The sequence below is a fragment of the Carcharhinus amblyrhynchos genome, chromosome 3 (assembly GCF_965287045.1).
Source record: "Carcharhinus amblyrhynchos chromosome 3, sCarAmb.v2.hapA, whole genome shotgun sequence".
Classification (NCBI taxonomy): Eukaryota; Metazoa; Chordata; class Chondrichthyes; order Carcharhiniformes; family Carcharhinidae; genus Carcharhinus; species Carcharhinus amblyrhynchos.
Window position 1 is genome coordinate 90,311,493 of NC_137326.1, and position 25,224 is coordinate 90,336,716.

General features: G+C 40.7%; 1 protein-coding gene across 8 annotated transcripts in view; it reads right to left on the minus strand.

Moving 5' to 3' along the window:
- Positions 1-25,224, minus strand: part of schip1 (schwannomin interacting protein 1) — a 686,116-nt gene that overhangs the window by 7,200 nt on the left and 653,692 nt on the right. For all 8 annotated transcript variants that reach the window (XM_080185496.1, XM_080185502.1, XM_080185498.1 and 5 more), the window contains one exon: positions 22,203-22,326. In XM_080185496.1, the coding sequence (XP_080041622.1) occupies positions 22,203-22,326 (124 nt within the window). The remainder of the gene's footprint in view (positions 1-22,202; positions 22,327-25,224) is intronic.

Consider the following 25,224-nt stretch of genomic DNA (forward strand, 5'->3'; position numbering starts at 1 on the left):
TCGAATACCTCAGTGAATTTGATGAGCTTCTCAAAGAGCATTTGAAAAGCTATGAATATTTGGCTCAGAGAAGACCAACTTTTTAAATACATATAACATATTATGACTTTGTCATTATAATGGCAAAGCGGCTCAGAAACCAACTCACTAATGAAGTAAAAGATGCCAAATACTATTCCATAATAGTTGATTCAACACCAGATGTGAGTCATGTGGACCGATTAACATTAACTTTAAGATACGTGACCAGTGATGGGGAAGTTGTAGAGTGATTTCTCAATTTTGTTCTATTACACTCCCACACCCGAGTGTCAGGAGGTAACAGTTTTGGAAATCAATGCAACTTTTGGTATGGACATCAAAACTGTCATGATATTGCTGCAAACATGGCACGAGCATATTCAAGTACAGAAGCAAGACTGAACAATGCAAGCTCCTGTCCATCATTCACCCCATGTTCCAGTCACTCCTTGAATTTATTCTGCCATGCTGAAGCTGAATCCTCTAAGAGGCCTGTACATTTTCTAACTTTGGTCAAAACATACATGCCTTTTTTCTGGTTTCCATGCATCAGTGGAATATGTTGCAGTCGTGCTTCAAGCAGCAAATAGAAAATATCTAACAAATGGATTTGTGATACCAATGATCCAATTGTGCAGATGCTGCTTTGGCTTTGAAAATGAACTTTGTTAATATAAAGTAAACCTTATTAGACATAGTCACGTCAAATTAAAAAAAAACATGCGTGAAAGCAGAAGCAGAATCCTTAGCAGAGAAGTTTGAAAAGTACGATATTGCAGTTTTCATTCTTTCGTGGAACCATTTACTCCAAAGGACTAATGACATCAACAAATCACCGCAAAATGTTGATACAACCAGATTAAATGCCACACAACTGTTAGCCTCAGTAGTGTCATGGAGGCTCAAAATGACTACAGCTCAGTGGAAGCATAGGCATTAACATCAACAAAAAATATAGGCGCGTCTGATGGTGAGAAGCATAAAGATGTTTGGATGAAAATGCTAAAAGCCAATACAGTAAGAAATTAAATGAATTCTATTGGGAGAACATAGACTTTTTTTCTGAAGATGAAGTGAAGCAATTCACTTCTTTCAACAATAATGATGAGCTCTGTGCATCGAGATCAATAACTGAGTTGTACAGACTTGTATGTGATGGTCTGCAGGCTACTTTTACAAATGTGGAAGCTACTCTGAAAATATTTTTAACAATACCTGTCACAAATGCTTCCTTTACAAAGGCAGGATTGCAAAACAGATCAAGTGAAACAGAAATCCAAATTTGGAACAAAGTGTTTGAGACAGGAATATTACAATATAAACTCAGAATTTAAAGCAATCAGTCATTCTTGGAATAAAAATATAACAAGTTATTTGCTAGACTCTCTGGTAAAAGAACCAAAACATTTCAGCGTCAAATAAAATTTGGCACAAGAATTATATAAAATGTAGAAACAGTTGAGAAAAATTGTCAGGTTTTGTTGCTTACTTTAAATTTCTATTTTTCCTAAAAGAACAAAACTAAAAGCAAGAACACACACATTGTTTCACAATAACATAACCACAGCCATAACCATCAAAGATCACTCCTCAAGGCAACAGTTTGACTATTCTCCCATTTATCTGCACCAGCCACCCTCAAGCCCAATTGAGTGACACCAGGGGGCATTTTGTGCTTTAAGCCTGTGCCCATTAGAAACTGCATGGTAATCAAACCCTTACAGCCACCAGACAATGGCTAGGACAAAGTAAGGGAGGAAGAAGAGATCTGGGCTACATATAAACTTGGGCGCAGAATTGAAAAGATAGCAACAGCAGTCAGCTATTTATCCCCTTAAGCCTATTCTACCATTCAATGAGATAATGGCTGATTAGCAACCTAAATCCAGACAGGGTTGAAAAAAAATGAATGAAAGGAAGCTCATCATGTCTGTACCAGCGGACACACTCGATATCCAGTTTAACCCCATTTTTCCACTCTTGGTGTGTAGTTTTGTGGGTGATCGTGCTTTGAGTGCATACCCAAATGCATGTTTTTAAAAGTCGTGAGGCTTTCTGCGTCTATCATCGTTTCAGTGCTGGATCTCCACCATCCCCTGGGTGAAAAGTAAAACATTCTCCTTGGTTCCCCACTAAACCTCTGACCTCTTATCCTAAACCCCTCCCCGTTAAGAACCTCTCAGACAAAGGGAATACAACCTTGTCACTTACTCTTATAAAGATCCTCACAATTTAATTCACTTCAAATAGGCCTCTCCTCTCTCTGCCAAAGAAAATACCCCTGGCTTATTCAATCTGTTCTCATAGCCAAAAGTCTTCAGTTCAATGTGAGGCCTAGGAGAGGCACGCCCTATCCATAACTTAAAATACAGTCTGTACTCCATTTGGAATCTTTTAGAATTAACCTTTTTAAATAAATGGACATTAACAGATGGTTCAGATGACTGCCAATGGTCAGATGACTTTTTCCAATTTCAAGTCCCTGGAAGTTTCTGATTGAATAACCATGGACAGGAGCCCATGGGAGCCTCCCTTGAACAGACATCAAGAGAAACTCATCTGTGGGTTTATATCTGTTATTGTTTGTGGACTCATCTGAAACCTTAAAATCTGTATACTCTCCAGACTCGCTGGCTTGGAGGCTGACACTCAACCAAAGACAGCTGCAGAAACCAGTTTCTCAAAGTGGGTGTGAACAGACCCTTCCATTTATTCTCTATTGTATAACAATAGATTCTAGCTTTAAACCATTCTAGACAGACAACAGACAGATTAGTTCAGTTGGTCACCTGATCAAAACCAACTTCAGATGACACATTTTTGTCTTAAGGTCCAAGGGAAACCCAGTCAATCTATACAGAACACAGCAACAAAAAAAAACAGCTGTAGAAAAAAAAAATCAATACCACTTATAACTTTTAACTCTTAACTACAACAAGCGGTGAGGCCACATTGGATTTGGTACTGGGTAATGAACCAGAGCAGCTGTTAGACTTGGTGGTAGGTGAGCACTTTGGTGATAGTGACCACAATTCAGTTATGTTTACTTTAGTGGAGGAAAGGGATAGGTTTATATCGAAGGGCAGAAGTTATAGCTGGGGGAAAGGAAATTATGAGGCGATTTGGCGAGATTTAGGATACATAGGTTGGAGAAGGAAACTGCAGGGGCTGGGAACAACTGAAATGTGGAGCTTGTACAAGGAGCAGCTACTGCGAGTCTTTGATAAATATGTACCTGTCAGGCAGGGAGGAAGTGGTTGAGCGAGGGAACTGTGGTGTACTAAGGAAGTTGAATCTCTGGTGAAGAGGAAGAAGGCGGCTTATGTAAAGGTGAGACATGAAGGCTCAGTTAGGGTGCTGGAGAGTTACAAATTAGCCAGGAAGGAGCTAAAGAGAGAGTTAAGAAAAGCTAGAAGAGGACATGAGAAAACTTTGGCAGGTAGGATCAAGGAGAACCCTAAAGCTTTCTATAGGTATGTAAGGAATAAAATATTGATTAGGGCAAGATTAGGGCCAGTCAAGGACAGTATTGGGAAGTTGTGCGTGGAGCCTGAAGACATAGGAGAGGCACTAAATGAATAGTTTTTGTCAGTATTCACGCAGTAAGGAGTCAATGTAGTCAAGGAGAATACTGAGATACAGGCTTTTAGACTAGACGGGATTGAGGTACATAAGGAGGTGGTGTTAGCAATTCTTGAGAGTATGAAAATAGGTAAGTCCCCTGGGCTGGATGGGATTTATCCTAGGATTCTCTGGGAGGCTAAGGAAGAGATTGCAGAGCCTTTGGCTTTGATCTTTACGTCATCATTGGCTACAGGTAATAGTGCCGGAAGACTGAAGGATAGCAAATGTTGTCCCCTTGTTCAAGAAGGGGAGTAGGGACCATCCTGGGAATTACAGACCAGTGGGCCTTACTTCTGTTGTGGGCATAGTTTTGGAAAGGATTATAAGAGAATGGATTTATAATCATCTAGAGAGAAATAATTTGATTAGGGATAGTCAACACAGTTTTGTGAAGGGTAGGTCGTGCCTCACAAACCTTACTGAGTTCTTTCAGAAGGTGACCAAAGAGGTGGATATGGGTAAAGCAGTTGACGTGGCTATATGGATTTTAGCAAAGCATTTGATAAGGTTCCCCATGGTAAGCTACTGCAGAAAATGGGATTGAGGGTGATTTAGCAGTTTGGATTAGGAATTGGCTAGCTGATAGAAGACAGAAGGTGGTGGTTGATGGGAAATATTCAACCTGGAGTTCAGTTACTAGTGGTGTACCGCGGGGATCTGTTCTGGGGACACTGCTGTTTGTCATTTTTATCAATGACCTAGATGAGGGTATAGAAGGATGGGTTAGTAAATTTGCGGACGACACTAAAGTCGGAGGAGTTGTAGACAGTGAGGATGGATGTTACAGTTTGCAGAGGGACATAGATAAGCTGCAGAGCTGGGCTGAGAGGTGGCAAATGGAGTTTAATGTGGAAAAATGTGGGGTGATTCACTTTGGTAAGAGTAACAGGAGTACAGAATATAAGGCTAATGGAGGGACTCTTGGTAGTGTCGATGAGCAGAGAGACCTCTGTGTACGTGTGCATAGATCCCTGAAAGCTGGCACCCAGGTTGATAAGCTTGTTAAGAGGGCGTACAGTGTGTCAGCTTTTATTGGTAGAGGGATTGAATTTCAGACCTGCGAGATCATGTTGCAACTGTACAAAACTCTGGTGCGGCCACACTTGGAGTATTGCGTACAGTTCTGGTCGCCGCATTATAAGAAAGATGTGGAAGCATTGGAAAGGGTGCAGAGGAGGTTTACCAGAATGTTGCCTGGTATGGTAGGAAGGTCTTATGAGGAAAGGCTGAGGGACTTGAGGTTGTTTTCGTTAGAGAGAAGACAGTTAAAAGGTGACCTAATTGCGGCATACAAGATGATCAGAGGATTAGACAGGGTGGACAGTGAGAGCCTTTTTCCTTGGATGGTGATGGCTAACACGAGGGGACATAGCTTTAAATTGAGGGGTGATAATTATAGGATGGATGTCAGAGGTAGGTTCTTTACTCAGAGGGTAGTAAGGGTGTGGAATGTCCTGCCTGCAGCAGTTGTGGACTCACCAACTTCAAATGGTCATTGGATAAGCATATGGATAACGTTGGAATAGTTTAGGTTAGAGGGTCATTAGATTCATTCCACTTGTCGGCGCAACATCGAGGGCCGAAGGGCCTGTACTGTGCTGTAATGTTCTATTTTAAAATCTGAAGACAGCTACACCTCAAGCAACTCCTAGCTGTTCCCTTTCCAAGCCCCCAGCACATAAACTTGAGCTCAAGAAAACCACAAAAAAACAAATTCTGTGACCTCAATTTGAGGGAATCCTGCAACAACGATATATGATTCCAGCAACTGAAGCCATCTAAGACTATCCTTTTGGAGTGAAAGCGTTTTTTTCAGTGGGCCATAATGACTCTTCTTTCTAAGATGGGACTTAAAAACTGTTCCTTTGTTAGTAATTTATAGAAGTGCGCCATTTTCTTGAATTGCGTATTTGCTGCATGGTTGTTTGTGTGTGTGTATATGAAAGCACTGCAGTGTTTAGATTTTTGGGATGAATGCCTGACTAAAAATCACCTTTATTTAAATCCAGGGCAGCTTGCAGCTGATTATTCAAATTTAACACATACTGAAGAATTAAAAATCATACTATTTCCATAAGCGTTCAGTCCTTCCAGCTCTGATGAAGGGTGGCAGCAGTGCATGCCATCTGCAAGATACGGTGCAGGAATTCAACAAAACACCTTTGACAGCACCTTCTAAACTGCTACCACCAAGAAGGACAAGGGTAGCAGACACATGGGGACAAGTTCCCCTCAAAGCCACTCACCATCCTACCTTAGAAACATAATGCTATGCTTTTTGTCACTGGGTCAAAATCATGGAACTCCCTAACAGCACTGTGGGTGTGTGTACACTACATAAACTGTGGTTCAAGAAGGCAGCTCACCACCACCTTCTAAAGGGCAATTAGGGCTAGTCTAGCCAGTGATGTGCACATCTCACAAATGAATTAAAAAAAAACCTCCTCCAAAAACACAATGCAGACAGCAAGAGAAAGGGTCCCGTGCATTGCTACATCCCTGTCCACGATATCAAATATCCTCATAAATCTCATTTACATCCTCTCCAGTGCAATCACATTTTTTCCTATAGTGTGATGGCCATAACTGCACAGAGCACACCAGCTGTGACGTAATGTTTTATATAGTTCCAACATATCCATTCAGCTCTTAAATTTCTCATCTCACCTAATAAAGTATCCTGTATGCCTTCTTGACCACCTTACCTATCTATCCAGTGGTCTTCAGGCTTCAATTGCTCTCCAAAGTTCCCCTTTACCTCCTCACTTCTCAGTGTATGACCACTTATTGTGCATACACTTGCTTTACTAACCTTCCCCAAATACATTACCCCACACTTCCCCCAGAATGAATACATTTGCCATTAACCCATCCATCTGACCAACTCATTGTTAACTTCTGCAGTCTACAGCTTTCTTCATCAATATCAATCACACGGTCAACTTTGTACTGTCTGCAAATCTTTAAATCTATAGTCAAGTCCAAGTGATTGACATATACCAACCTTTGCCCCATAACTCTTAATACCTATGGTTAACGAGAATTGATAAATGTCAGTTTTGAAACCAATTTATCCAGCATTAATTGCCGTTTGCAAAAGAGTTCCAAACTTCCCAAACAACCGAAATAATTTCTCTCTCCCCTTTCTGTTTCCATTAATAAATTGGAAACTTTTAACAAATCACCCCTTAGTTTCTAAATTCCAAGGAATACAATCCTAATTTGTGTAATCTTGTCTTAGATTCAAAACTTAAAAAGACCAGTATCATTCTGGTAAACCACACAACTCTCCAAAGCCAGCATGTCCTGCGTAAAATGTGAAACCTAGAACTTTGGTCTGATGGAATAGATGATGTGCTCTAACTGGGGCTTGTAGGCTATTTCCTCTTGTATTCTAGTCCACTAGGTAGAAAGAACACCATTCCAATATCTATTCATGACAACTTAAGGATCTATGTATCTGGAACCTCACCCCTCCCCCTCAATATTTCTGTAGACCTCCGATTTATAGCTTTTTAACATTCTGAAGGCATCCTCCTCTATTCCTGTTAGATCCAAAGCGTATAGCTTCACATTTGCCTACACTGAAATCCATTTGCCACAATTTTGCCTCTTCACTTAATCCATCACTATTTCTTAATCATCCAATCACTATCTCTTAATAATGCTTCCATTCATACTCCTTAGAACATTACTTACCTTTATGCCATCAGCAAACCTGGCTATGTGGCTTTATCTAATTATCATTAATAAATATAGTGAACATTTGAGGACCCAGCACATATCTCTGCAGAAAACCACTAGACACATTTTGCCAATTCGAGCACTCATCCATTCCCATTCTCTGTTCTTTGTTGCTCAGCCAATTTCCGAACCAGCTCCATTGTTTACACTAAAATCCATAGACTTTAACTTGACAGTCTGAAAGAAGATAATCATTAACTTCTTACAAGTTTTAAGTTCCACAAAATGGCTTTGAGAAGTTTCAGTTCTATGATGTATAAATATAGATGTACTGTATAGATGTTGGAACCATTCCACGGAGGCTTATCCTCCCATTTTAAACAACATTACCTCTCACAAGCCTTGCCTCTTGCTTACAAACTTCACCAATTTCATGCCAGGTAGTGAAAGAAACCGGTGTTCGTTGAAAAAGACCAGAATTTATTTTGTGTTAAGTCATCAGCAGCAAGTTTTTCAGTCTTATTAAAAAAAAAATTATAAAAAATTACAGGCAAAGGACCGGAGAGAGAGTACAACAATTAGACAGAAAACTAAGATACGAACCAGGCCAAAAACAGAAGGTTGAGTGCTTTGGTGTAATGGAAGGGGGAATTCGGTTTTGACCTTCCCACAGAATGAGAATTGCTAAAATCATTTTAAATTTGACTTTATAACATTTTGATTTTGTGAAAGTTGAAAAAGTGCTAATATTCATAATACAGCAACAGTACAAGAACAAATATATATCTTGAGAGCATGCAAAGAATAAGGGAGACTGATCATTGCTTCAAAGTTGGGAGTAAGACTTGGGATCAAATTGCACTAGGGGGCAGAATGACTTTATGAGCTGCAGATTACAAGACAGCCAAGAGCTCTAGTCTGAAGAGCACAGAGAAGCTCTTTGAAAGAACTGCTGCTGCATGGATAGTATCTGATGTGGGCTGCAGTCTGGACTGAAAAGTATGTGCAAATGGAGGTTCATGTTGCAGGTGAAGGTTATCAGATAGAAATGACACTCCACTGTGTTGCATGAGCTATAGAAACTCTGTCAGTTAAAATCTTACCTACTGTTCTTGCAATCCAATTTACATATGAATCGGTACTTTGGTCAGATTACATTGATCCAAGGTGAATTAATTCCCTTAATAAATACTAGAAACTGTTACTCGACCACCATGCCAAGCCATGTAGCATACCAAAAAAAAACCCAATCGTACCATCTACGTGAATTTGATTCAATTCAAGTATGTATACCAGGGTGGTATATAGATAACAGCAGGACGCTAACCATTTTTTACGCTGAAGAAACATTGAAGGAAATAATCTATGTTGACATTGTGCGACTTAATTTGAAGAGTAAGTCTGAAACAATTATTCAACTGTTATCAATTGTATCAATTAAATTTGGAAGCATTCATCACATTGTTTTTTTTTCTTGAAGATCTTTGTTCTCCCCTAGTGCATACAAAAAAGATATCAGATAGACATAAATCTAATGACGCAATTTTAACTCTACTTGTCCAGTGAAAGCTGGTTAACTTCTTTTATTCACGTCTTCAGCTAGCCCCTAATTACCCTTGAGAGCATATAAGAGTCAACCACATTGCTGTGGGCCACGTGTCTCAGATCGGCTAAGGGTGAGTGACAGATTTCCTTCTCTTAAGGACATTAATGAACCATATAGGCTTTTATAGCAACTGATGATGGTTTCATGGTTGCCATTACTGAGATTAGCTCTCAATACCAGATTTTTGGTGAGATTTGAACTAGTGTCTCCAGGGTTTGGCTTGGGCCTCTCCTGACTAGTCCAGGGACTTTACCACGATGCTACCATTTCCCATTCAAATCCTAAAGATTAGTTGCACGTCTTTTGTGATCTTGGGAGCTGATGGTCCCCAATGTTTAAGCTACTGAATTAAACAAGCCACAAGGACACCCTGACTTCAAGTGAGTTCAAGTTGAAGGCCACTGTTAGTTTCTTGCGGTGCCACTTTAAATGAGTGTGGAAATTGAGCATGGTGGAGGACAGAAGTGCAGGGTGAATGTGGGGGGTTATCGGCATTGTTTTTGGTTTTGTATCAGGATTAAGGCCTATTGGTTTAATGTCATTAAACAGCATGAGGGGATTTTTGATAAGGCCTTAAGAGTTCAATCCTTTGCATCTGATATTGGGTCTCCCAGACAAAATGATCAGTAACATAAATGGGAAAAGGCTGTACAATATCCTAATATTTGCAACACGGAAGAATATCCTTTGCTCACAGATTAGTGATAAGCCTCCTTCAATTCAGAACTGGCATAAAAATCATTCTAGAATGCAGATCTATGGAATTTTTGACTTGTTTTCTTCTTGCTAAACCAGATACTTTCTGTAAAGACTATCTTAAAAGTTCTGGGCTCCACACTGTTTCGTTTACACTTGCAAGGCTTTCCATAAAATTTTCCCTCTTTCTACTTGTACTTGTTTGAAAATGATTCTGCTGTACCTTTGAGAGTTTACTGTGTATTTTTTATTATAAAATGAAGAAGTTTCAGGAAAATATTTGTTAAAAAAGTCTTGGGGGGGGGGGGGAATCATCAATGCCATCGCATTCATCATTACCGTTACCTGCTACCCCTGTCCCCTTTTCCACAAGCAGTGCGCAAGCAGTGAGCACTCTCTGGGTGTCAGGGGTGGCAATATTGGGATCCATATCTCATGAGACAAAGAAGCTTTGTAAAATATGAAAAAGCAATGGTTTTCCACTGATAAACACTGGGCAGTTACGGAAAATGACCAGTTTATCAGTACAAAAAAATTACTCGCACTTATGTGACACTTTTCACAACATCATGACATTCTAAGGTACTTCGCAGCCGATGCAGTATAAACTGGTAACATAGCTTTGCTTTTCTATTCAATTATTTGATTTGACAGGTATATCCTTTTCATATCCCCTCATTTTGATTGTCTCTTTAAAATCAGTGTGCCTTAATGCCTCATCATATCTTTTGGCAAAGCATTCTGCATTGTAGTGACCCTGTATGTGAAAAGGCATTGACCTCCTGCCAACATTTTTCTGGTGATAATCTCAAATCCATCATTAACCAATTTTCAACTAGTGCAAACCACTACTAAACCTTTCATTATTTTGAATGCCTTTATTAGATCCGTCCCTTATCTCATTCACTTGTGAAAAAAAACCTTCTCCAGTTTTCAAGCTTTTTTTTCCCCCCTCAGCCATTTGAGTTCCCAGCTTCACTGTAGAATTATGTGCCATTTTCATAATATGTAATCAAACCAGCTCATAAAATGATAAATTGTGGATAAGCAGAGGTCAGGAATAAATACTCCTGCTATTTGCTTCCCATCACAAAAAATAGGTCATGGGGAGAAAAAAGTCATTAAAAAAGTGTTTCTGAGGAAAGAAAAGTTCTTGAACTGCAGTAAAAAGGTTTTGTTTTCACAAATCTGTCAGGATTGACGGCAAACAATTAAATTTAGTCCAATGTATCTATCTGAACAGCTTCAAAGCTTTTCTTACATTATGCCGGCATGCTGGTCAACTTGAAACAAAAATTTGCTCACAGGAAAAGGAAATTTTGATTGTTATGTAATTGTATTAATCCTTATTAGTTTACTGAAACTCATTCATGTAGTCACCAGGAGTGGCGTCACACGTGCTTAGTGTGGGAAACAGGCTGAGAAGAAGTAGGCGATGTCCGAGAGCCAACGCTTGTAAATAAAGCTCAGCTGCTTTTAATCCTTTGTACTACCTGGTATCACTCTCCGATATACAAGGCAAAAACAGGTGATTAGGACAACAAATGGCTGTGCCAGCTACCTGGGATGAGGAAATTTGCAGACAAAAATCAGGAAAGAGAAAAGTTAAAAAAAAAAGCTTTTCACAAGTGCTCTGGACATGAGTGATGATAATCTAATGCAGAATATTTAAAGAGCTGGGCTTGTTAATTAAGAGGCTGAAGCTCATGCTGTTGCCTTGTGCAAAAGAAAAATTAAGGTAGCTGTGGAAACATGTTGTGAGGTATGCAAGCAGAAATTTGTATTAGCAGAAATAATGCTGGGGTTTTTGGTGTCCTGGGACCTGCTGATGAAAATGTGGAGGGATGGTGCTCCTATACTGGGCATTTTGACCAGTTTGCCTTGGCAAACAAAACAGGTGAAGATATTCAGATTCCCACTTTCCTGAGCGTGATGTATGTTGGAGGGGTGTGGGGGGAATCATTTAATCTTCTCAGAAGTTTGGTACAACCTGAGAAGCCAGGCACTAAAACAAATGAACAAGTCATTTTTTGCCAACGTCTTGGGCGATTGCAAAGTGCTTTAGATTCCACAAAATAAACCAAGAGGAAGAGTCAAATGCACAATTTGTGGGTGTACTTAAACGTCTGTAGAATATTGTGAGCTTGGAGATGTGTTGAATGACACTATTCAGGCCAGATTTGTCTGTGGTCTGCACAGTGAAACAATATAGTAGCCTTACTCTGAAAAAGGTCATGGGAATTGCTGTTTTGATGGAACCAGCTGCTAGAGACGCTCAACAATTGAGTTTGTATATTTGGATACGCAAAATGGTAGTTGAACTGACACCTATGAACCAATCCATATTTGTCACAGTTGTGCAAAACCAGGGCACTCTGCAAAAACAAGCACAAGCTCCACATAAAAATGAGAAAAAGAACAAAGACAGCATTTAAACAGAACAAAAGCAGAAATGTTCTTACTGTACAAAAGGGTCGAGAAAAATGTAGCGACTCACAGTTTGAGGAGGAATTGTCACGGAATGTGCTTGCCATTGCTGGTGCTGCACACCATTACTGGGTCACTTCACTGCTGGATAGACAGCCAGGAAAGACAGAAGTTGACACTGAGGCAGCAGTCTCACTGGCGTCAGAAACTGTTTACAAGAAGAAACTTAAACATATTCCTTTGAAGCAGTCAAAGATAGTGCTGAAGACGTGTACAGGTTAAGTAGTTCCACTGAAGGGTTGCATTGAAATAGCTGTGCAATTTAATGGACAAACAGCAGATTTGTTTCGACGTTTACTAAAAGTGACGGGTCAAACATGGCTGGAGGACAATCCGCTGAACTGGGTCAAAGTCAACTTGATGACAAATGGAGAATCGGCCTCAAAATTTCTGAACAGTTGTGTTTCATGGAGAATTAGGAAGCATAAAAGATATTGCAGTTAAACTGATAATAAAAGGAAGTCGTCAAGCAAAATGCTTGAAAGCAAGGTCTGTATCATATGTTATTTATTAGGCCAAAGGCAGAAGCTGACGTAGAACAACTTGAGAAGATGGGAGTCTCGAAATCTATCAGCTTAGCGAATGGGCCACACCAATAGTAACTGTCATTAAGATGGATTGATCTGTAAGGATTTACGGAGACTTCAAGGTCACCATTAATCCAGTTGTGTGTGGAACATTACCCATTATCCCCCATCGATGACTTATTTGTGGGACCGAATGGACGCCCAGATTTTAGCAAAATTGACCTGAGTCATGCTTATTTGCGAATGAATGTGGACAAGCAATTGCAGAAACTTCTGACAATCATGACACAAAAAGGCTTGTTCTGGTCCCGAAGATTGCCATTTGGTATCACCTCAGCTTCTGCATGGTTTCAAAGAGCATAGGATCAGATCCTGAGTGGAGTCCAGTGCTAAACGGATGATATCCTAGTCACTAGAAGAGATGAAGAGGAATATCTCTGGAATTTGCTTGCCACTCTTCAGCAATTGGAAGACGATGGTCAGAGTCTGGAAGGATAAATGCGAGTTCTTCTTGTTCTCCTTTGATTATTTGGGAGAAGCGATTGACACCAAGGGCCTTCACAAATTGCCTTCAAAAGTTAGAGGCACCTGCACTTCAGGATATTAATCAATTACATTCCTTCCCAGGCTTGCTGAACCACTACAGTATATTTGTTCCAAACTTGGCAACTGTTCTGAAACCATTATATGACCTCCTGTGTCAGAACAAGAAGTGGAAGTGGTAGGATCACTGTAATAATGTTTTTGTGTAAGCCAAAAAAGCATTACTCAAGTCTTAAGCTCATACACATTTTGATCCTACTCTTTCCCTACAGTTAGTTTGTGATGCATCCCCTGACAGTGTACGAGTGGTGTTCCCACATCATTCAAATCGAGTGAAGAAAAACCCATTGCTTTTCCTTCTCGAACTTTGAGCAAAGCTGAAAGTAACAATGCACGCACCAAAAGGGAAACATTAGGGATCATCACTGAAGTAAAGATATTCCATCAGTTCCTATACGGGCAAAAATTTACATTGTTGACTGATTGTCATCCATTAGTGACCACTTTTGGACCACATACATGAATTCAGTTATTTGCAGCAAGTAGAATGAAAGACAGACATTGCTTTTGTCTACACATACTTACACTATACAGTATTGACAGTCAAGTCTACACTGTAACGCAGATGGATTTTCAAGGTTACCACTGCCAGGTAGCTCAAACTGTTAAAGTGGGAATATCTCCCGCTGTGAAAAGATAGACAATATACCAGTTGTTTCTATGCACGAGTGAGGAAGCATTTTTGGAGCAGTCTAATACCCTCAGAACTGATTGATATGATATTACGAGGGAAGATCTCAGAACTAACATCTAACCTGAAGCCGTACTACTCCAGGGGGTTGGAGCTGTCAGTACAGTCCGGGGCTCAGAGTGACTGACTATTCCTCCACCACTGAGAAAGTGGGTGTTAGAGAAGTTACATGAGGGTCACTGCAGACTCATACGCATGTAATAGCAAGGGGTTAATGCTGGTGTCTTGGACTGGAAAACGGAGAGAAAGATAGAACATGTTCTTCCTGCATGAAGGTATGAAACCTGCCACCCTGGCACTGCTATATCCATGGGAATGGCCTGCAGAGGCTTGGCAGTGAGTGCAAGCGTGTTTATTATGTAATGACCGATGCTCACAGGAAGTGGCCAGAGGTCACTATGGTGAAATCAGCTTCATTGAAGAAGGCTATCGTGAAACTAAGAGAAGAATTTAATAAGTTCGGATTCCCTAAACAACTGGTAAGCAGTAACGGACCTCAATTTGTCTCAAGCATTCGAAAGTTTTCAATGTATTCAACCCTCAGCGTATCATCCTGGGCTAACAGAATGACTAACAGAATGTTCATCCAGATCATGAAACATACCTTGACAGCAACCAGGGAACAAGGTTTGCTGATTAAAAGTCTTAACAAGTTCCTGCAAGTATACAGGAATATCCAACAACCAAGACCTCTCCTGCATTACTAATGAAGAAGAGACAAGTACAACAAGCACTTAATCTGTTGAAACCTCTGAAAATGGAAGTCTGGGGTGCCAGGTGAATGTCTGTGTAATAGATGTCAAAGAAGTAGCAAGGATGACATTATTGGGGACCACTTGCTGGCAAAACGATTGTCATTTTTAAACTTTTTTTTTCATACGAAAGAATGCAATACTGTGAACATCTTCTGCTTTCCCTGTTCTCATTCTGCCACCTACTGGACAAGAATAGCAGAGTGCTTCATGGTAACCTGCTAAACTAGTTTCTTCAGCATCAGTGAATATAGACAGTGAACTTAAATTTCAGGCATTGTGATTGAGAGTAGATTTAGAGAGTCTTTATAACCGCAAGAGACTGAGAACTGACGTATTAAATGTAATGGTCCAGGGATCTCTTTGGTTTTGTTTTATTATTTGACAATTCTTCTGATGAAAGGTCAAAAAAGCCTGAAGTGTTTCGCTCTTTGAGATGCTGCCTGACCTGCTGAGTATTTCCAGCATCTTCTGCATTTGCTTCCACGTAGAAGCATGGGAAAGGAAGAAGTTCACTTCATGCAGTTGAGGGAGGTTGGCTACAATGGAGGAAACTGTGCAAGGTTAGTGAGCATTCACTGATCTGTCTCAACTGTGGAAGTACCAGTGCTATCACAGCAAGCAAAAACAGCACTGAGGAGTGAAAAGAGCATTACATGCCCAAAAAGAACAGAGAAAAAGCATTATAAATTAAACATTCTAGTTCTGGAAATAAAGGAAAAGTCAAAGCAAATCCCAAAGAGAGGGTAAATAAATATAGCACTAAGTTTACAGCTTTCTTTTCGGGAATAGTTGAGCGCATTTCTCATTTTTAACAACAGATTAATCACAGGGATAAATTGCTGACTCATCTTGGTTAAAAAAAAGCAGCTAAGATGAAATGGGACTTAAATAGTAAAGCACAAATCACTACTAATGTGCATTAGGCTAGTATAATAGAATACTTGTATTACTTCAAGTCGGCACCAGTGTTTCTCTCCACATGAACCACTTTGTCTAATCTCATATTACCTCCGAAACTAATTAGCTTTTTACAATTATCTGCAGCACAGAAACATTCAATCTGTTGAAAGAAGCCAGATTCAACAGGAGACATAAAATAAAATGCATTAATCCCATGTAATTTGAAGCTAGAACATTTTCATCAGCCCAGTCCCAAACATACCATAGCCTAATTGTTAAAAACTATTTAGTAAAGCTGTTTCAAACACTTAATTTAGTGGTAGTTTCCTCATTTTTTTCCACTGGAATACTTTTATAAATATGCTTGTTAAATTTAACTAATTTCATTCCTGGACTCATATATTCATCAAAATTGAACACAATGCACGATGCATGAAGAGGTGTTATTCTTTAAAGGGCATTTTTTGCATTTCTTCAAAAAGACTTATTTTACACATTGACAATTAGTATCAAAATAAAGTGCTGCTCTTTCAGATTGTTCGGAGAATTCTAAAACCTGCGTTTATTTGGAGGTTTCTCGTGCTCTAAATATGCAAAATCAAATTTACAGATTCATATTAAAATCGGTAGAAATTGTCAGAAAGTGCATTAAGAACTAATCTAAATTCATTGCAATAGTTTGCCTATTTGACCATGAATGGGAGGTAAGGCAGACTAAACTAAAATCTGTTCGGCAATCAACAGGGAAGTGTAATCCTGTAAATTCTGTCTTACGTGGCAAAACAATGCAATTGAATTATTGCAGTGTTATCCATCCAATGAACCAAATGTTAAAAACAAACTTATCCTACTGACTGACAATGAATGCTTTGTAAGATGTACTCTTACTCAAGGATGACACTAGCCATAAATCTAACAGTGGAATCTTATGTTACGTCAATGTGCAACTGTAAATTATTCATACAGCATAACTAATATGTGGATGCAGTGAAGCTTCCTCCCAGTATGAAGGATGAATCATAAACTGGCACAGATGAGGAGGGATGGATTGTACCAGCAATGCACAAATAGTTTCCACAACAGTAACTCAAAACAGGGACATCCAATCATTTTGCTGGGTGCTTGTATCATGGAAAATGCACACAGCTCTGCCTCGTACCATAACAATGAAACTCCACAGGGATTCATATGTGAAGTCATATAGCAACAGAGCAATGAAGCTACCAATTCTCTAAAAAGTGAAATGTTTTTCTGAGTAATAGTCAACAACATGAGCACCATATACACTGAGGAAAAGGCATACTGCTTTAAATGAAAATTCCTATTATAACAAGGTTTACCAATATTACAGTTTATTCTACCCACCACCCACCCCCACCACCGAAATAATATGGAACATATTTGATTCATTTTACTGCATATTTTGGTAGTCCAAATAAAACTACTAAACATTTTTACGTACATCTGATCATTCTGTCTACATGGCTTGATTCTCTGCATGGTGCATTGCTTTTCGTGAAGAAGCAAAATCCACTAATACATATTACATAAAAATACACACACATACACAACAAATAAACACTGGCACTGAACTGACATGCAGGCCAAAAACCACCTGGTAATGAGATAAATTCAGATTATTTTTCACTTCCCACAAATATATATGTCAGAAAAGTACCAGATCTGACAGCTAGATTGGTTACAGTCAGAAGAGTAAAACATGATACCTGGCTCCAATACTGCAGTAATCTTGTCAAGTGATCCACATTAACAATGTGGTATCATAGACAAATCAGATCCTATTTCTGACCCATAATACAAGTGGATCTTGATGAGAATTTGAGACAGATTTATTATTTTCAGTGTGTTTTTTAGAACATAGAACACTACAGCACAAACAGGCCCTTCGGCCCACGAGTTGCGCCGATCACATCAACACCTACCAATCTATAGACCTATCTATAACCCCCAATTCCATTAAATCCCATATACTCATCCAGAAGTCTTTTAAAAGACCCCAGCGAGTTCGCCTCCACCACCACTGACGGCAGCTGATTCCATTCACTCACCACCCTCTGAGTGAAAAACTTAGCCCTAACATCACTTCTGTACTTGCCTCCCCACACCTTCAATCTGTGTCCTCTCGTAGCGACCATTTCAACCCGGGGAAATAGCCTCTGAGAATCCACCCTATCTATTCCTCTCAACATTTTATAAACTTCTATCAGGTCGCCTCTCAACCTTCGTCTCTCCAGGGAAAAGAGTCCCAGCTCCCTCAACCTAACTTCATAAGGCATGCCTCCCAGTCCAGGCAACATCCTTGTAAATCTCCTCTGTACCCTTTCAATAGCATCTACATCCTTCCTATAGTGAGGCGACCAGAACTGCGCACAGTACTCCAAATGAGGCCTGACAAGGGTCTTATAAAGTTGCAGCATTACCTCCCGATTCCTAAACTCAATCCCTCAATTAATGAAGGCCAGTACACCATACGCCTTCTTGACCACATCCTCCACCTGCGAGGCCGATTTAAGAGTCCTGTGGACCCAGACCCCAAGATCCTTCTGCTCTTCAACACTACTAAGACTCCTGCCCTTGATAGTGTATTCGTTCATCCCATTGGTTCTGCCAAAATGGACGACTACACATTTATCCGCGTTGAAGTCCATCTGCCACTTCTCCGCCCAGTCCTGCATCCTATTTACGTCCTGCTGCAACTTTTGACATCCTTCCAGACCATCCACAACACCACCGACCTTCGTGTCATCAGCGAACTTACTTACCCATCCCTCCACTTCCTCATCTAGGTCATTTATGAAAATGACAAACAGCAAGGGTCCTAGAACAGATCCCTGGGGCACTCCACTGGTGACTGACCTCCATGCTGAAAAAGACCCATCCACAATCACTCTCTGCCTTCTGCAGGCAAGCCAGTTCTGGATCCACAAGGCCAAAGGCCCTTGGATCCCATGCCCTCTCACCTTCTCAAGAAGTCTTGCATGGGGGACCTTATCAAACGCCTTGCTGAAGTCCATGTACACCACGTCCACTGCACTTCCTTCGTCGATGTGTTCAATCACATTTTCGAAGAACTCAACTAGGCTCGTAAGGCACGACCTGCCTTTGACAAAACCATGCTGACTATTTCTGATCATGTCAAACCTCTCCAAATGCTTGTAAATCTTGTCCCTCAGAAGCCTCTCCATCAGCTTACCAACCACTGAGCTCAGACTCACCGGTCGGTAATTTCCCGGGCTATCTCTGTTCCCTTTCTTGAAAATAGGAACTACATCCGCAATCCTCCAATCTTCCGGAACCTCTCCCGTCTCCATTGACGACGCAAAGATCATCGCCAGGGGCTCCGCAATCACTTCCCTCGCCTCCCACAGTATCCTGGGGTACATCCCATCTGGTCCCGGCGACTTATCTATCTTGATAGAATTCAAAAGTTCTAACACATCCTCCTCCTTAATATCCACATACTCAATCTTTTCCATCTGCTGCAAATCCGTAGCAAAATCTTCCAGATCAGTTTCCACTGTGAATACTGAGGCAAAGTACTCATTAAGCACCTCTGCCATTTCTTCTGGTTCCACACAGACCTTTCCCCCTTCACCTTTTATAGGTCCTATCCCTTCTCTTCTCATCCTTTTACTTTTCACATATTTATAGAAGGCCTTGGGATTCTCCTTAATCTTACCCGCCAAGGTCTTCTCATGACCCCTTCTGGCTCTCCTAATTTCCCTTTTAAGCTCCTTTCTACAATCCTTATACTCCTCAAGATCCTTAACATCTCCTAGTTCCCTGAACCTTTTGTACACCTTCCTTTTCCTCCTGACTAGGTTCACCACAGCCTTCGTGCACCACGGTTCCCGCGACCTACCAAAACCCCCATGTCTCATCGGAACGTTGCCATGCAGAGCTCCAGACAAACATTCCTTGAATATCCGCCACATTCCTTCGGTACTTTTCCCTAAGAACGCCTCCTTCCAGTTTATTTGTCCAAGTAACTTCCTGACTTCTTCGTATTTTGTGATGTTGTTTCCTTCCAAGCAGCCATTGGTTTGATTGCTGCATGTCTCTCCATTCTGCCCCACTGGAATTCCCTCTCTCTCTCAACAAAACCATGTCCCTTCCACACAAGTCTGTTCTCACACAAAGACATTAGCCACCTAACCTTCATGTTTACCTAGGTTATTCAGCTCTGTGCAATTTGACCAGTGTGGCCTTTCTACTCAAGCGCAGCAACATCAGAAATAGGAACAGCAGTGGGGCCTGCAGCCCATTGAGCCTGTTCCACCATTCAGTAAGATCACAACTGAACTTCCACATCAATTTCACTTTCCCTCCTATCCCTTAATGTCCAAAAACCTGAGCTAATCTGTTCTCCTACCCCCTCACAGATTTCAGCTTCATCCTCTGTTCTGTCCAGTCAGAAACTTGCATGAAATCACGTTCCCCCCATCAAGTCAATCTCTACTTAATTCCTAGTCAACTCTCCTGAAATAGGGGTTGCTGTACTGACAGCTTGATGTTATTTTCCTTGTCGACAGTCTACTGTTCAACTTTTGCTTTTCTCACTGGTCTCACACAGCTCAGTTCAGGGGTGAGAGAGGCCCAGTTGTCTCTAAGTTTCTGCTTGGAGAATAGATTGTTTTGTAGCAACTAGTTTTCTCACTATCCATTCCTCATTCATTCCCCAACAGGTTTAATCCTTGATCTATCACTCTCTTTCCCCTTCAAAAACTCTGCAACCTCGTGCTCTGCAATTTAAAAAAACCTGAATTTATGTAACACCTTTCACAACCACAGGACAGCCAAAGAGCTCTACAGCCAATGCTTTGATTCTTTTTTCATCTTCAAACATAAGGAACCATAAAGAGGAAAGGACACAAGACCAATTAGAATTCATATGGCACATAACTGAAAATACCACAAACTAGATTAACTGCCCTTAATTGTGCTTTTCCAGGTCAGCTAACAGCTTTTTATTCAGGTTAGTGCTAAGCGTAGCCAGTTCCAAAATGGAAAATTCACAGCACTGATATTTTCTGCAGGTTTCTAATGATATAATTGTTTAATAGAGCTCTCACTGTAGAATGCAGTGCATTGTAATGTGTTGTTTTACAAGTTCCTATATTGTAGTGAATATCTACACCAAAAAGCATAAAATGAAGATAAAGTTAATGCTTTTGAAGCAATGCAGGAAATGCAACATACAATTGCATTCAGCAAGTTCCCACAAATAGCAATGTGAAAATGACCAGATAATTTTTTCTTCTGTGACTTCAATGGAGAAGGCAGACAGGTTTAAAGTCTCAAGGAAAAGATAACACCTCTAACATTCTCTCAGTACTGCACATCAGGCTAGGCTGTTGTGTTCAAGTCCTAGAGCAGGACTTGGAGGCATCTGTACAACCAATTGAACCATGGCTGACACAAAAATGAAAATCTATCTATACATGAACAACAACATTAACTTTATCCTACAATATAGGAACTTGTAAAACAACATATTACAATGAACTGCATTCTATAGTGAGAGCTCCATTAAGCAACTACATCATTAGAAACCTGCAGAAAATATCAGTGCTGTGAATTTTCCATTTTGGAACTGGCTACACTTAGCACTAACCTGAATAAAAAGCTGTGTAACTGACCTGGAAAAGCATGATTAAGGGCAGTTAATCTAGTTTGCAATATTTTCAGTCATGTGCCATTTGAATTCTAATTAGTCTTGTGTCCTTTCCTGTTTATGGTTCCTTATGTGTGAAGATGAAAAAATCTAAATAAAAATAATCAGTACCACCAAATCACTGGAGTGAACTGTTATTTTACATAGAAAACAAAGACTGTAAGCTCCCTTGATTGCTTAATAAGTGAAGAGCTGGACTAGATCAGGGAGGCTTCAGGTTTGACTTGTGCTCTGTGCTCAGTTTACCGAACCACATTTAGATTCAACATCCAGCATTCCCAGGGGGTTACAGTGCGGAACATTTCTTTTTAATATTGCTACCCACTGACACTTGTTGGAAGTGCACAAATGGACATCTCCACCATGCAACAATCCATTTGAAGCTGAAAGGGGGGAAAAAACCCCTTAAAGGACTTAAAGTTGCTCATTTGGGTGGAGACTCAAACATCAGGGATGCAGGTTAAAAAAAGACAACTACCATTTTGCAAGCTCTGTTGCTGGGAGCGACTGGGCCTCAAGAGCTCATTAGTTTAGGCTATGGCAACAGGAAAACAAAGCATGCACATTTAGAGGGACCTTGCAGCCAATATTAGGACAGTCACATCCGAGTCTCCTTTCCACAGAAGGTATTGCTGCCTTGGAGCTCCTGGCCCCAATTTCTCCTTCTGCGACCCCATGGGTGGTAGTGACCCATAGTTGGGAAAGCCCCACTCTAGAGAAAGGCCCCAGTTTCACCAATCTATCACTGGAATCAAAGTTTCTCATCCCTGGAACCAATCTTGGCAGTGCCTTCACATCCTTCCTGAAGTGAAGTCTAAAATATGTTTTTGAACTACATCCATAGCATCTTAGACATCTATGTAATATATGCACATTCTGCAGTCCGAATAAAAATAGGAACTGTAATACTTACTCTCAATCTGGGAATGTAAGTCATTGACTATAACTTGTAGCTGACCAATAGTCATGTCACGCAAGTCTGTGGGTTTCAGGCTCCGCTTCATCAAACTCTCACTAATATGGGGCATATGAGGCAACTGGAAAAGAATACAATTTACTTAGCAACAACAGTCTACAAGGGATGGCAATCAAATGCAACATTGTTACTGAAAATATTTTTATGACGTGCATGGTGGCACACTGGTTAGCACTGCTGCCTCACAGTGCTAGGGATCCGGGTTCCATTTCAGCCTTGGGTCACTGTCTATGTGAAGTTTACATGTTTTCCCCATCTTTGTGCTCTGGTTTCCTCCCACACTCCAAAGATGTGCAGGTTAGGTGGATTGGCCATGAAAAATTGCCCCATAATGTCAGGGGAACTAACAGGATAAATACATGGGGTTAAGGGGATAGGTCCTGGATGGGATTGTTGTCACTGCAGGTTTGATAGGCCAAATGGCCTCCTCCTGTAGGGATTCTAAGATTCTATGAAACCATGGCTAAGCCACCGTCTCACTAGCATGAAATATATATATTTATAGCTACACAAGAACAGCCTAAACAAAGGGACAATTCTTCAACTCTATGGCTGGGATGTTTCTGGGATTTTAGTTTGTGCTGTGCCCAGTGCTTTCAACCATTTCTTGATGCATGAGATCTCCCAACTTTGGCAACAGTTCATAGGTAATATTGGAACACCTTAGAGCAATTGGGCTGGAAGTACCTTTACCATGCTGTGACTGCTTGCCTAGGTCACAGTCAAGCAGTCCATTTGGTTTTACTCTTCCTGCTGTTATGTTGCAATTTGATTCAATGGAGTGCCTTGTTTTGCTAATTCAGATGGCACTCAAGAATCAACCACATTGGGTGAGAGTGGAGTCACAAAACGGCCAGACCAGGTAAGGCTGTTGTGTTTTGTTCCCTAAAGAACATTACTCACCTTGTTTTTTTTTTAATACCAACACAAATGAAGAGGCAGCAATTAAAAATAATGGTATCTGGGAAGTTCCACCATCAACAGATAGTCTATTGATTTTCCCTGCTGCTTTGCTGTAAACTCATGTCATCTTCATGTATCTAACAAAGTTTCAGGCAGTACTTTCACAGCCATCTGAGAAATTTACACATCCCTTTGTTTAAGAATGGAACATCAATGAAAGGATTGTAGCATTCCAGCCAACTTGTCTTTCTGGTTCGCCATTAACAAAAGACACATCAATGTGCATTAGACAAATCTGAAGCGGTCTCTATCGACCTCTCATTGTATTATGATGCTCCCTCATCCAAATCCAGACTGGTAAAGTGCAGGCTGTTCATCGACCAGATCACCCACTTTATTTGGAAAAGGAATACAGACTTAGAACAGGTCACATGGGTGAGTCATCCATGTATGTTGCCTGCTTTTAAAACAGCAAGAATCCATTCTGCAGAGACAGAGTGATCATCAGCTGTAGTCAACTAAGTATGCCATGTTGCCTTCATTGCGAGAGGTTCCGCGTACAGGGATGTGTTGTTGCAACTGCACAGAGTCTTGGTGAGGCCACATCTAGAGTATTGTGTACAGTTTTGGTTTCCTTTTCTGAGGAAGGATGTTCTTGCTCTCGAGGGGGTGCAGCAAAGGTTTACGAGGCTGATTCCAGGGATGGCAGGACTGATGTATGAGGAGAGATTGACTAGGTTAGGATTGTTTCCACTGGAGTTCAAATGAATGAGGGGCATCTCAGAGACAAATTCTAACATGTCGAGACAGGATAGATGCAGGGAGGATGTTGCCGATGGTGGGGGAGTCCAGAACCAGGGTTCACAGTCTGAGGATTCAGGGTAGACCGTTTAGGACAGAGGTGAGGGGATATTTCTTTACCCAGTAGTGAGCCTGTGGAATTCATTACCACAGCAAGTAGATGATGCCAAAACATTGAATGCATTCAAGAGGTGGCTGGATATGGCACTTGTGGCAAATGGGATCAAACATTATGGGGTAAAAGCAGGATTAGGCTATTGAGTTGGCGCAGCAGGCTCGAAGGGCCAAGTGGCCTCTTCCTGCTCCTATCTTCTATGTTTCTAAGTAGCTATTGTAATAAACAGCAGAAAGTTGGTGGCCTGCTCCAACTTCAAGTTCACCTGAGAATCAACCTCCTGGAAATTCAGCTACAAAAGCCTCACAGATTACTGACAATTCTCTATTTACGAGACTTTCACTTAACAAAAAAAAAATCACCTCCTTCAAGAAACTACACGAGTGCTACAAAAGGGAGCATCAGCCAACTATATATTTTCATCATTTGTACATGGTCTTTGTGTGAATGATAGTGTACAAGTGTCAAGGGTGTAAGGTAGTGAGATGTTGTAATGTTAAACCACTGGGATAAATGTGGGATTAAGAACATAAGAACATAAGAACATAAGAAATAGGAGCAGGAGTAGGCCATCTAGCCCTTCGAGCCTGCCCCGCCATTCAATAAGATCATGGCTGATCTGTTGTGGCTCAGTTCCACTTTCCCGCCCTCTCCCCATAACCCTTAATCCCCTCTCTTATCAAGAACCCATCAACCCGCTTCTTAAAAATATTTAGCGAGGCAGCCTCCACCACTTCAACGGGCAGAGAATTCCAGAGATTCACCACCCTTTGAGTGAAGAAGTTCCTCCTCAACTCCGTTCTAAACCGCCTCCCCTTTATCTTGAGGCTGTGCCCCCTGGTCCTACTGTCTTTTTTAAAAAACTTATTTTAAAACTCAGAAAAGGGCTTGCTGTTGGGACTATTTAAATTAAGGTAGCCACTCTAATAAGAAAGTACACACCTCACATATAAAACATTGAGCATAAACAGAAAACATAAATTCTCCCTGTGACACTCACAATTCACATACATGTATAATTTTTAACTGTAATTATTCAAACTGTTAAGACCAACTAAATCCAACTGAGGTTTTCCAAAACCCTAGTTTTCGTTGCTTTTTTTTTGAAAAGGGTCCTTTCGCACAAATTACATGTGTGAA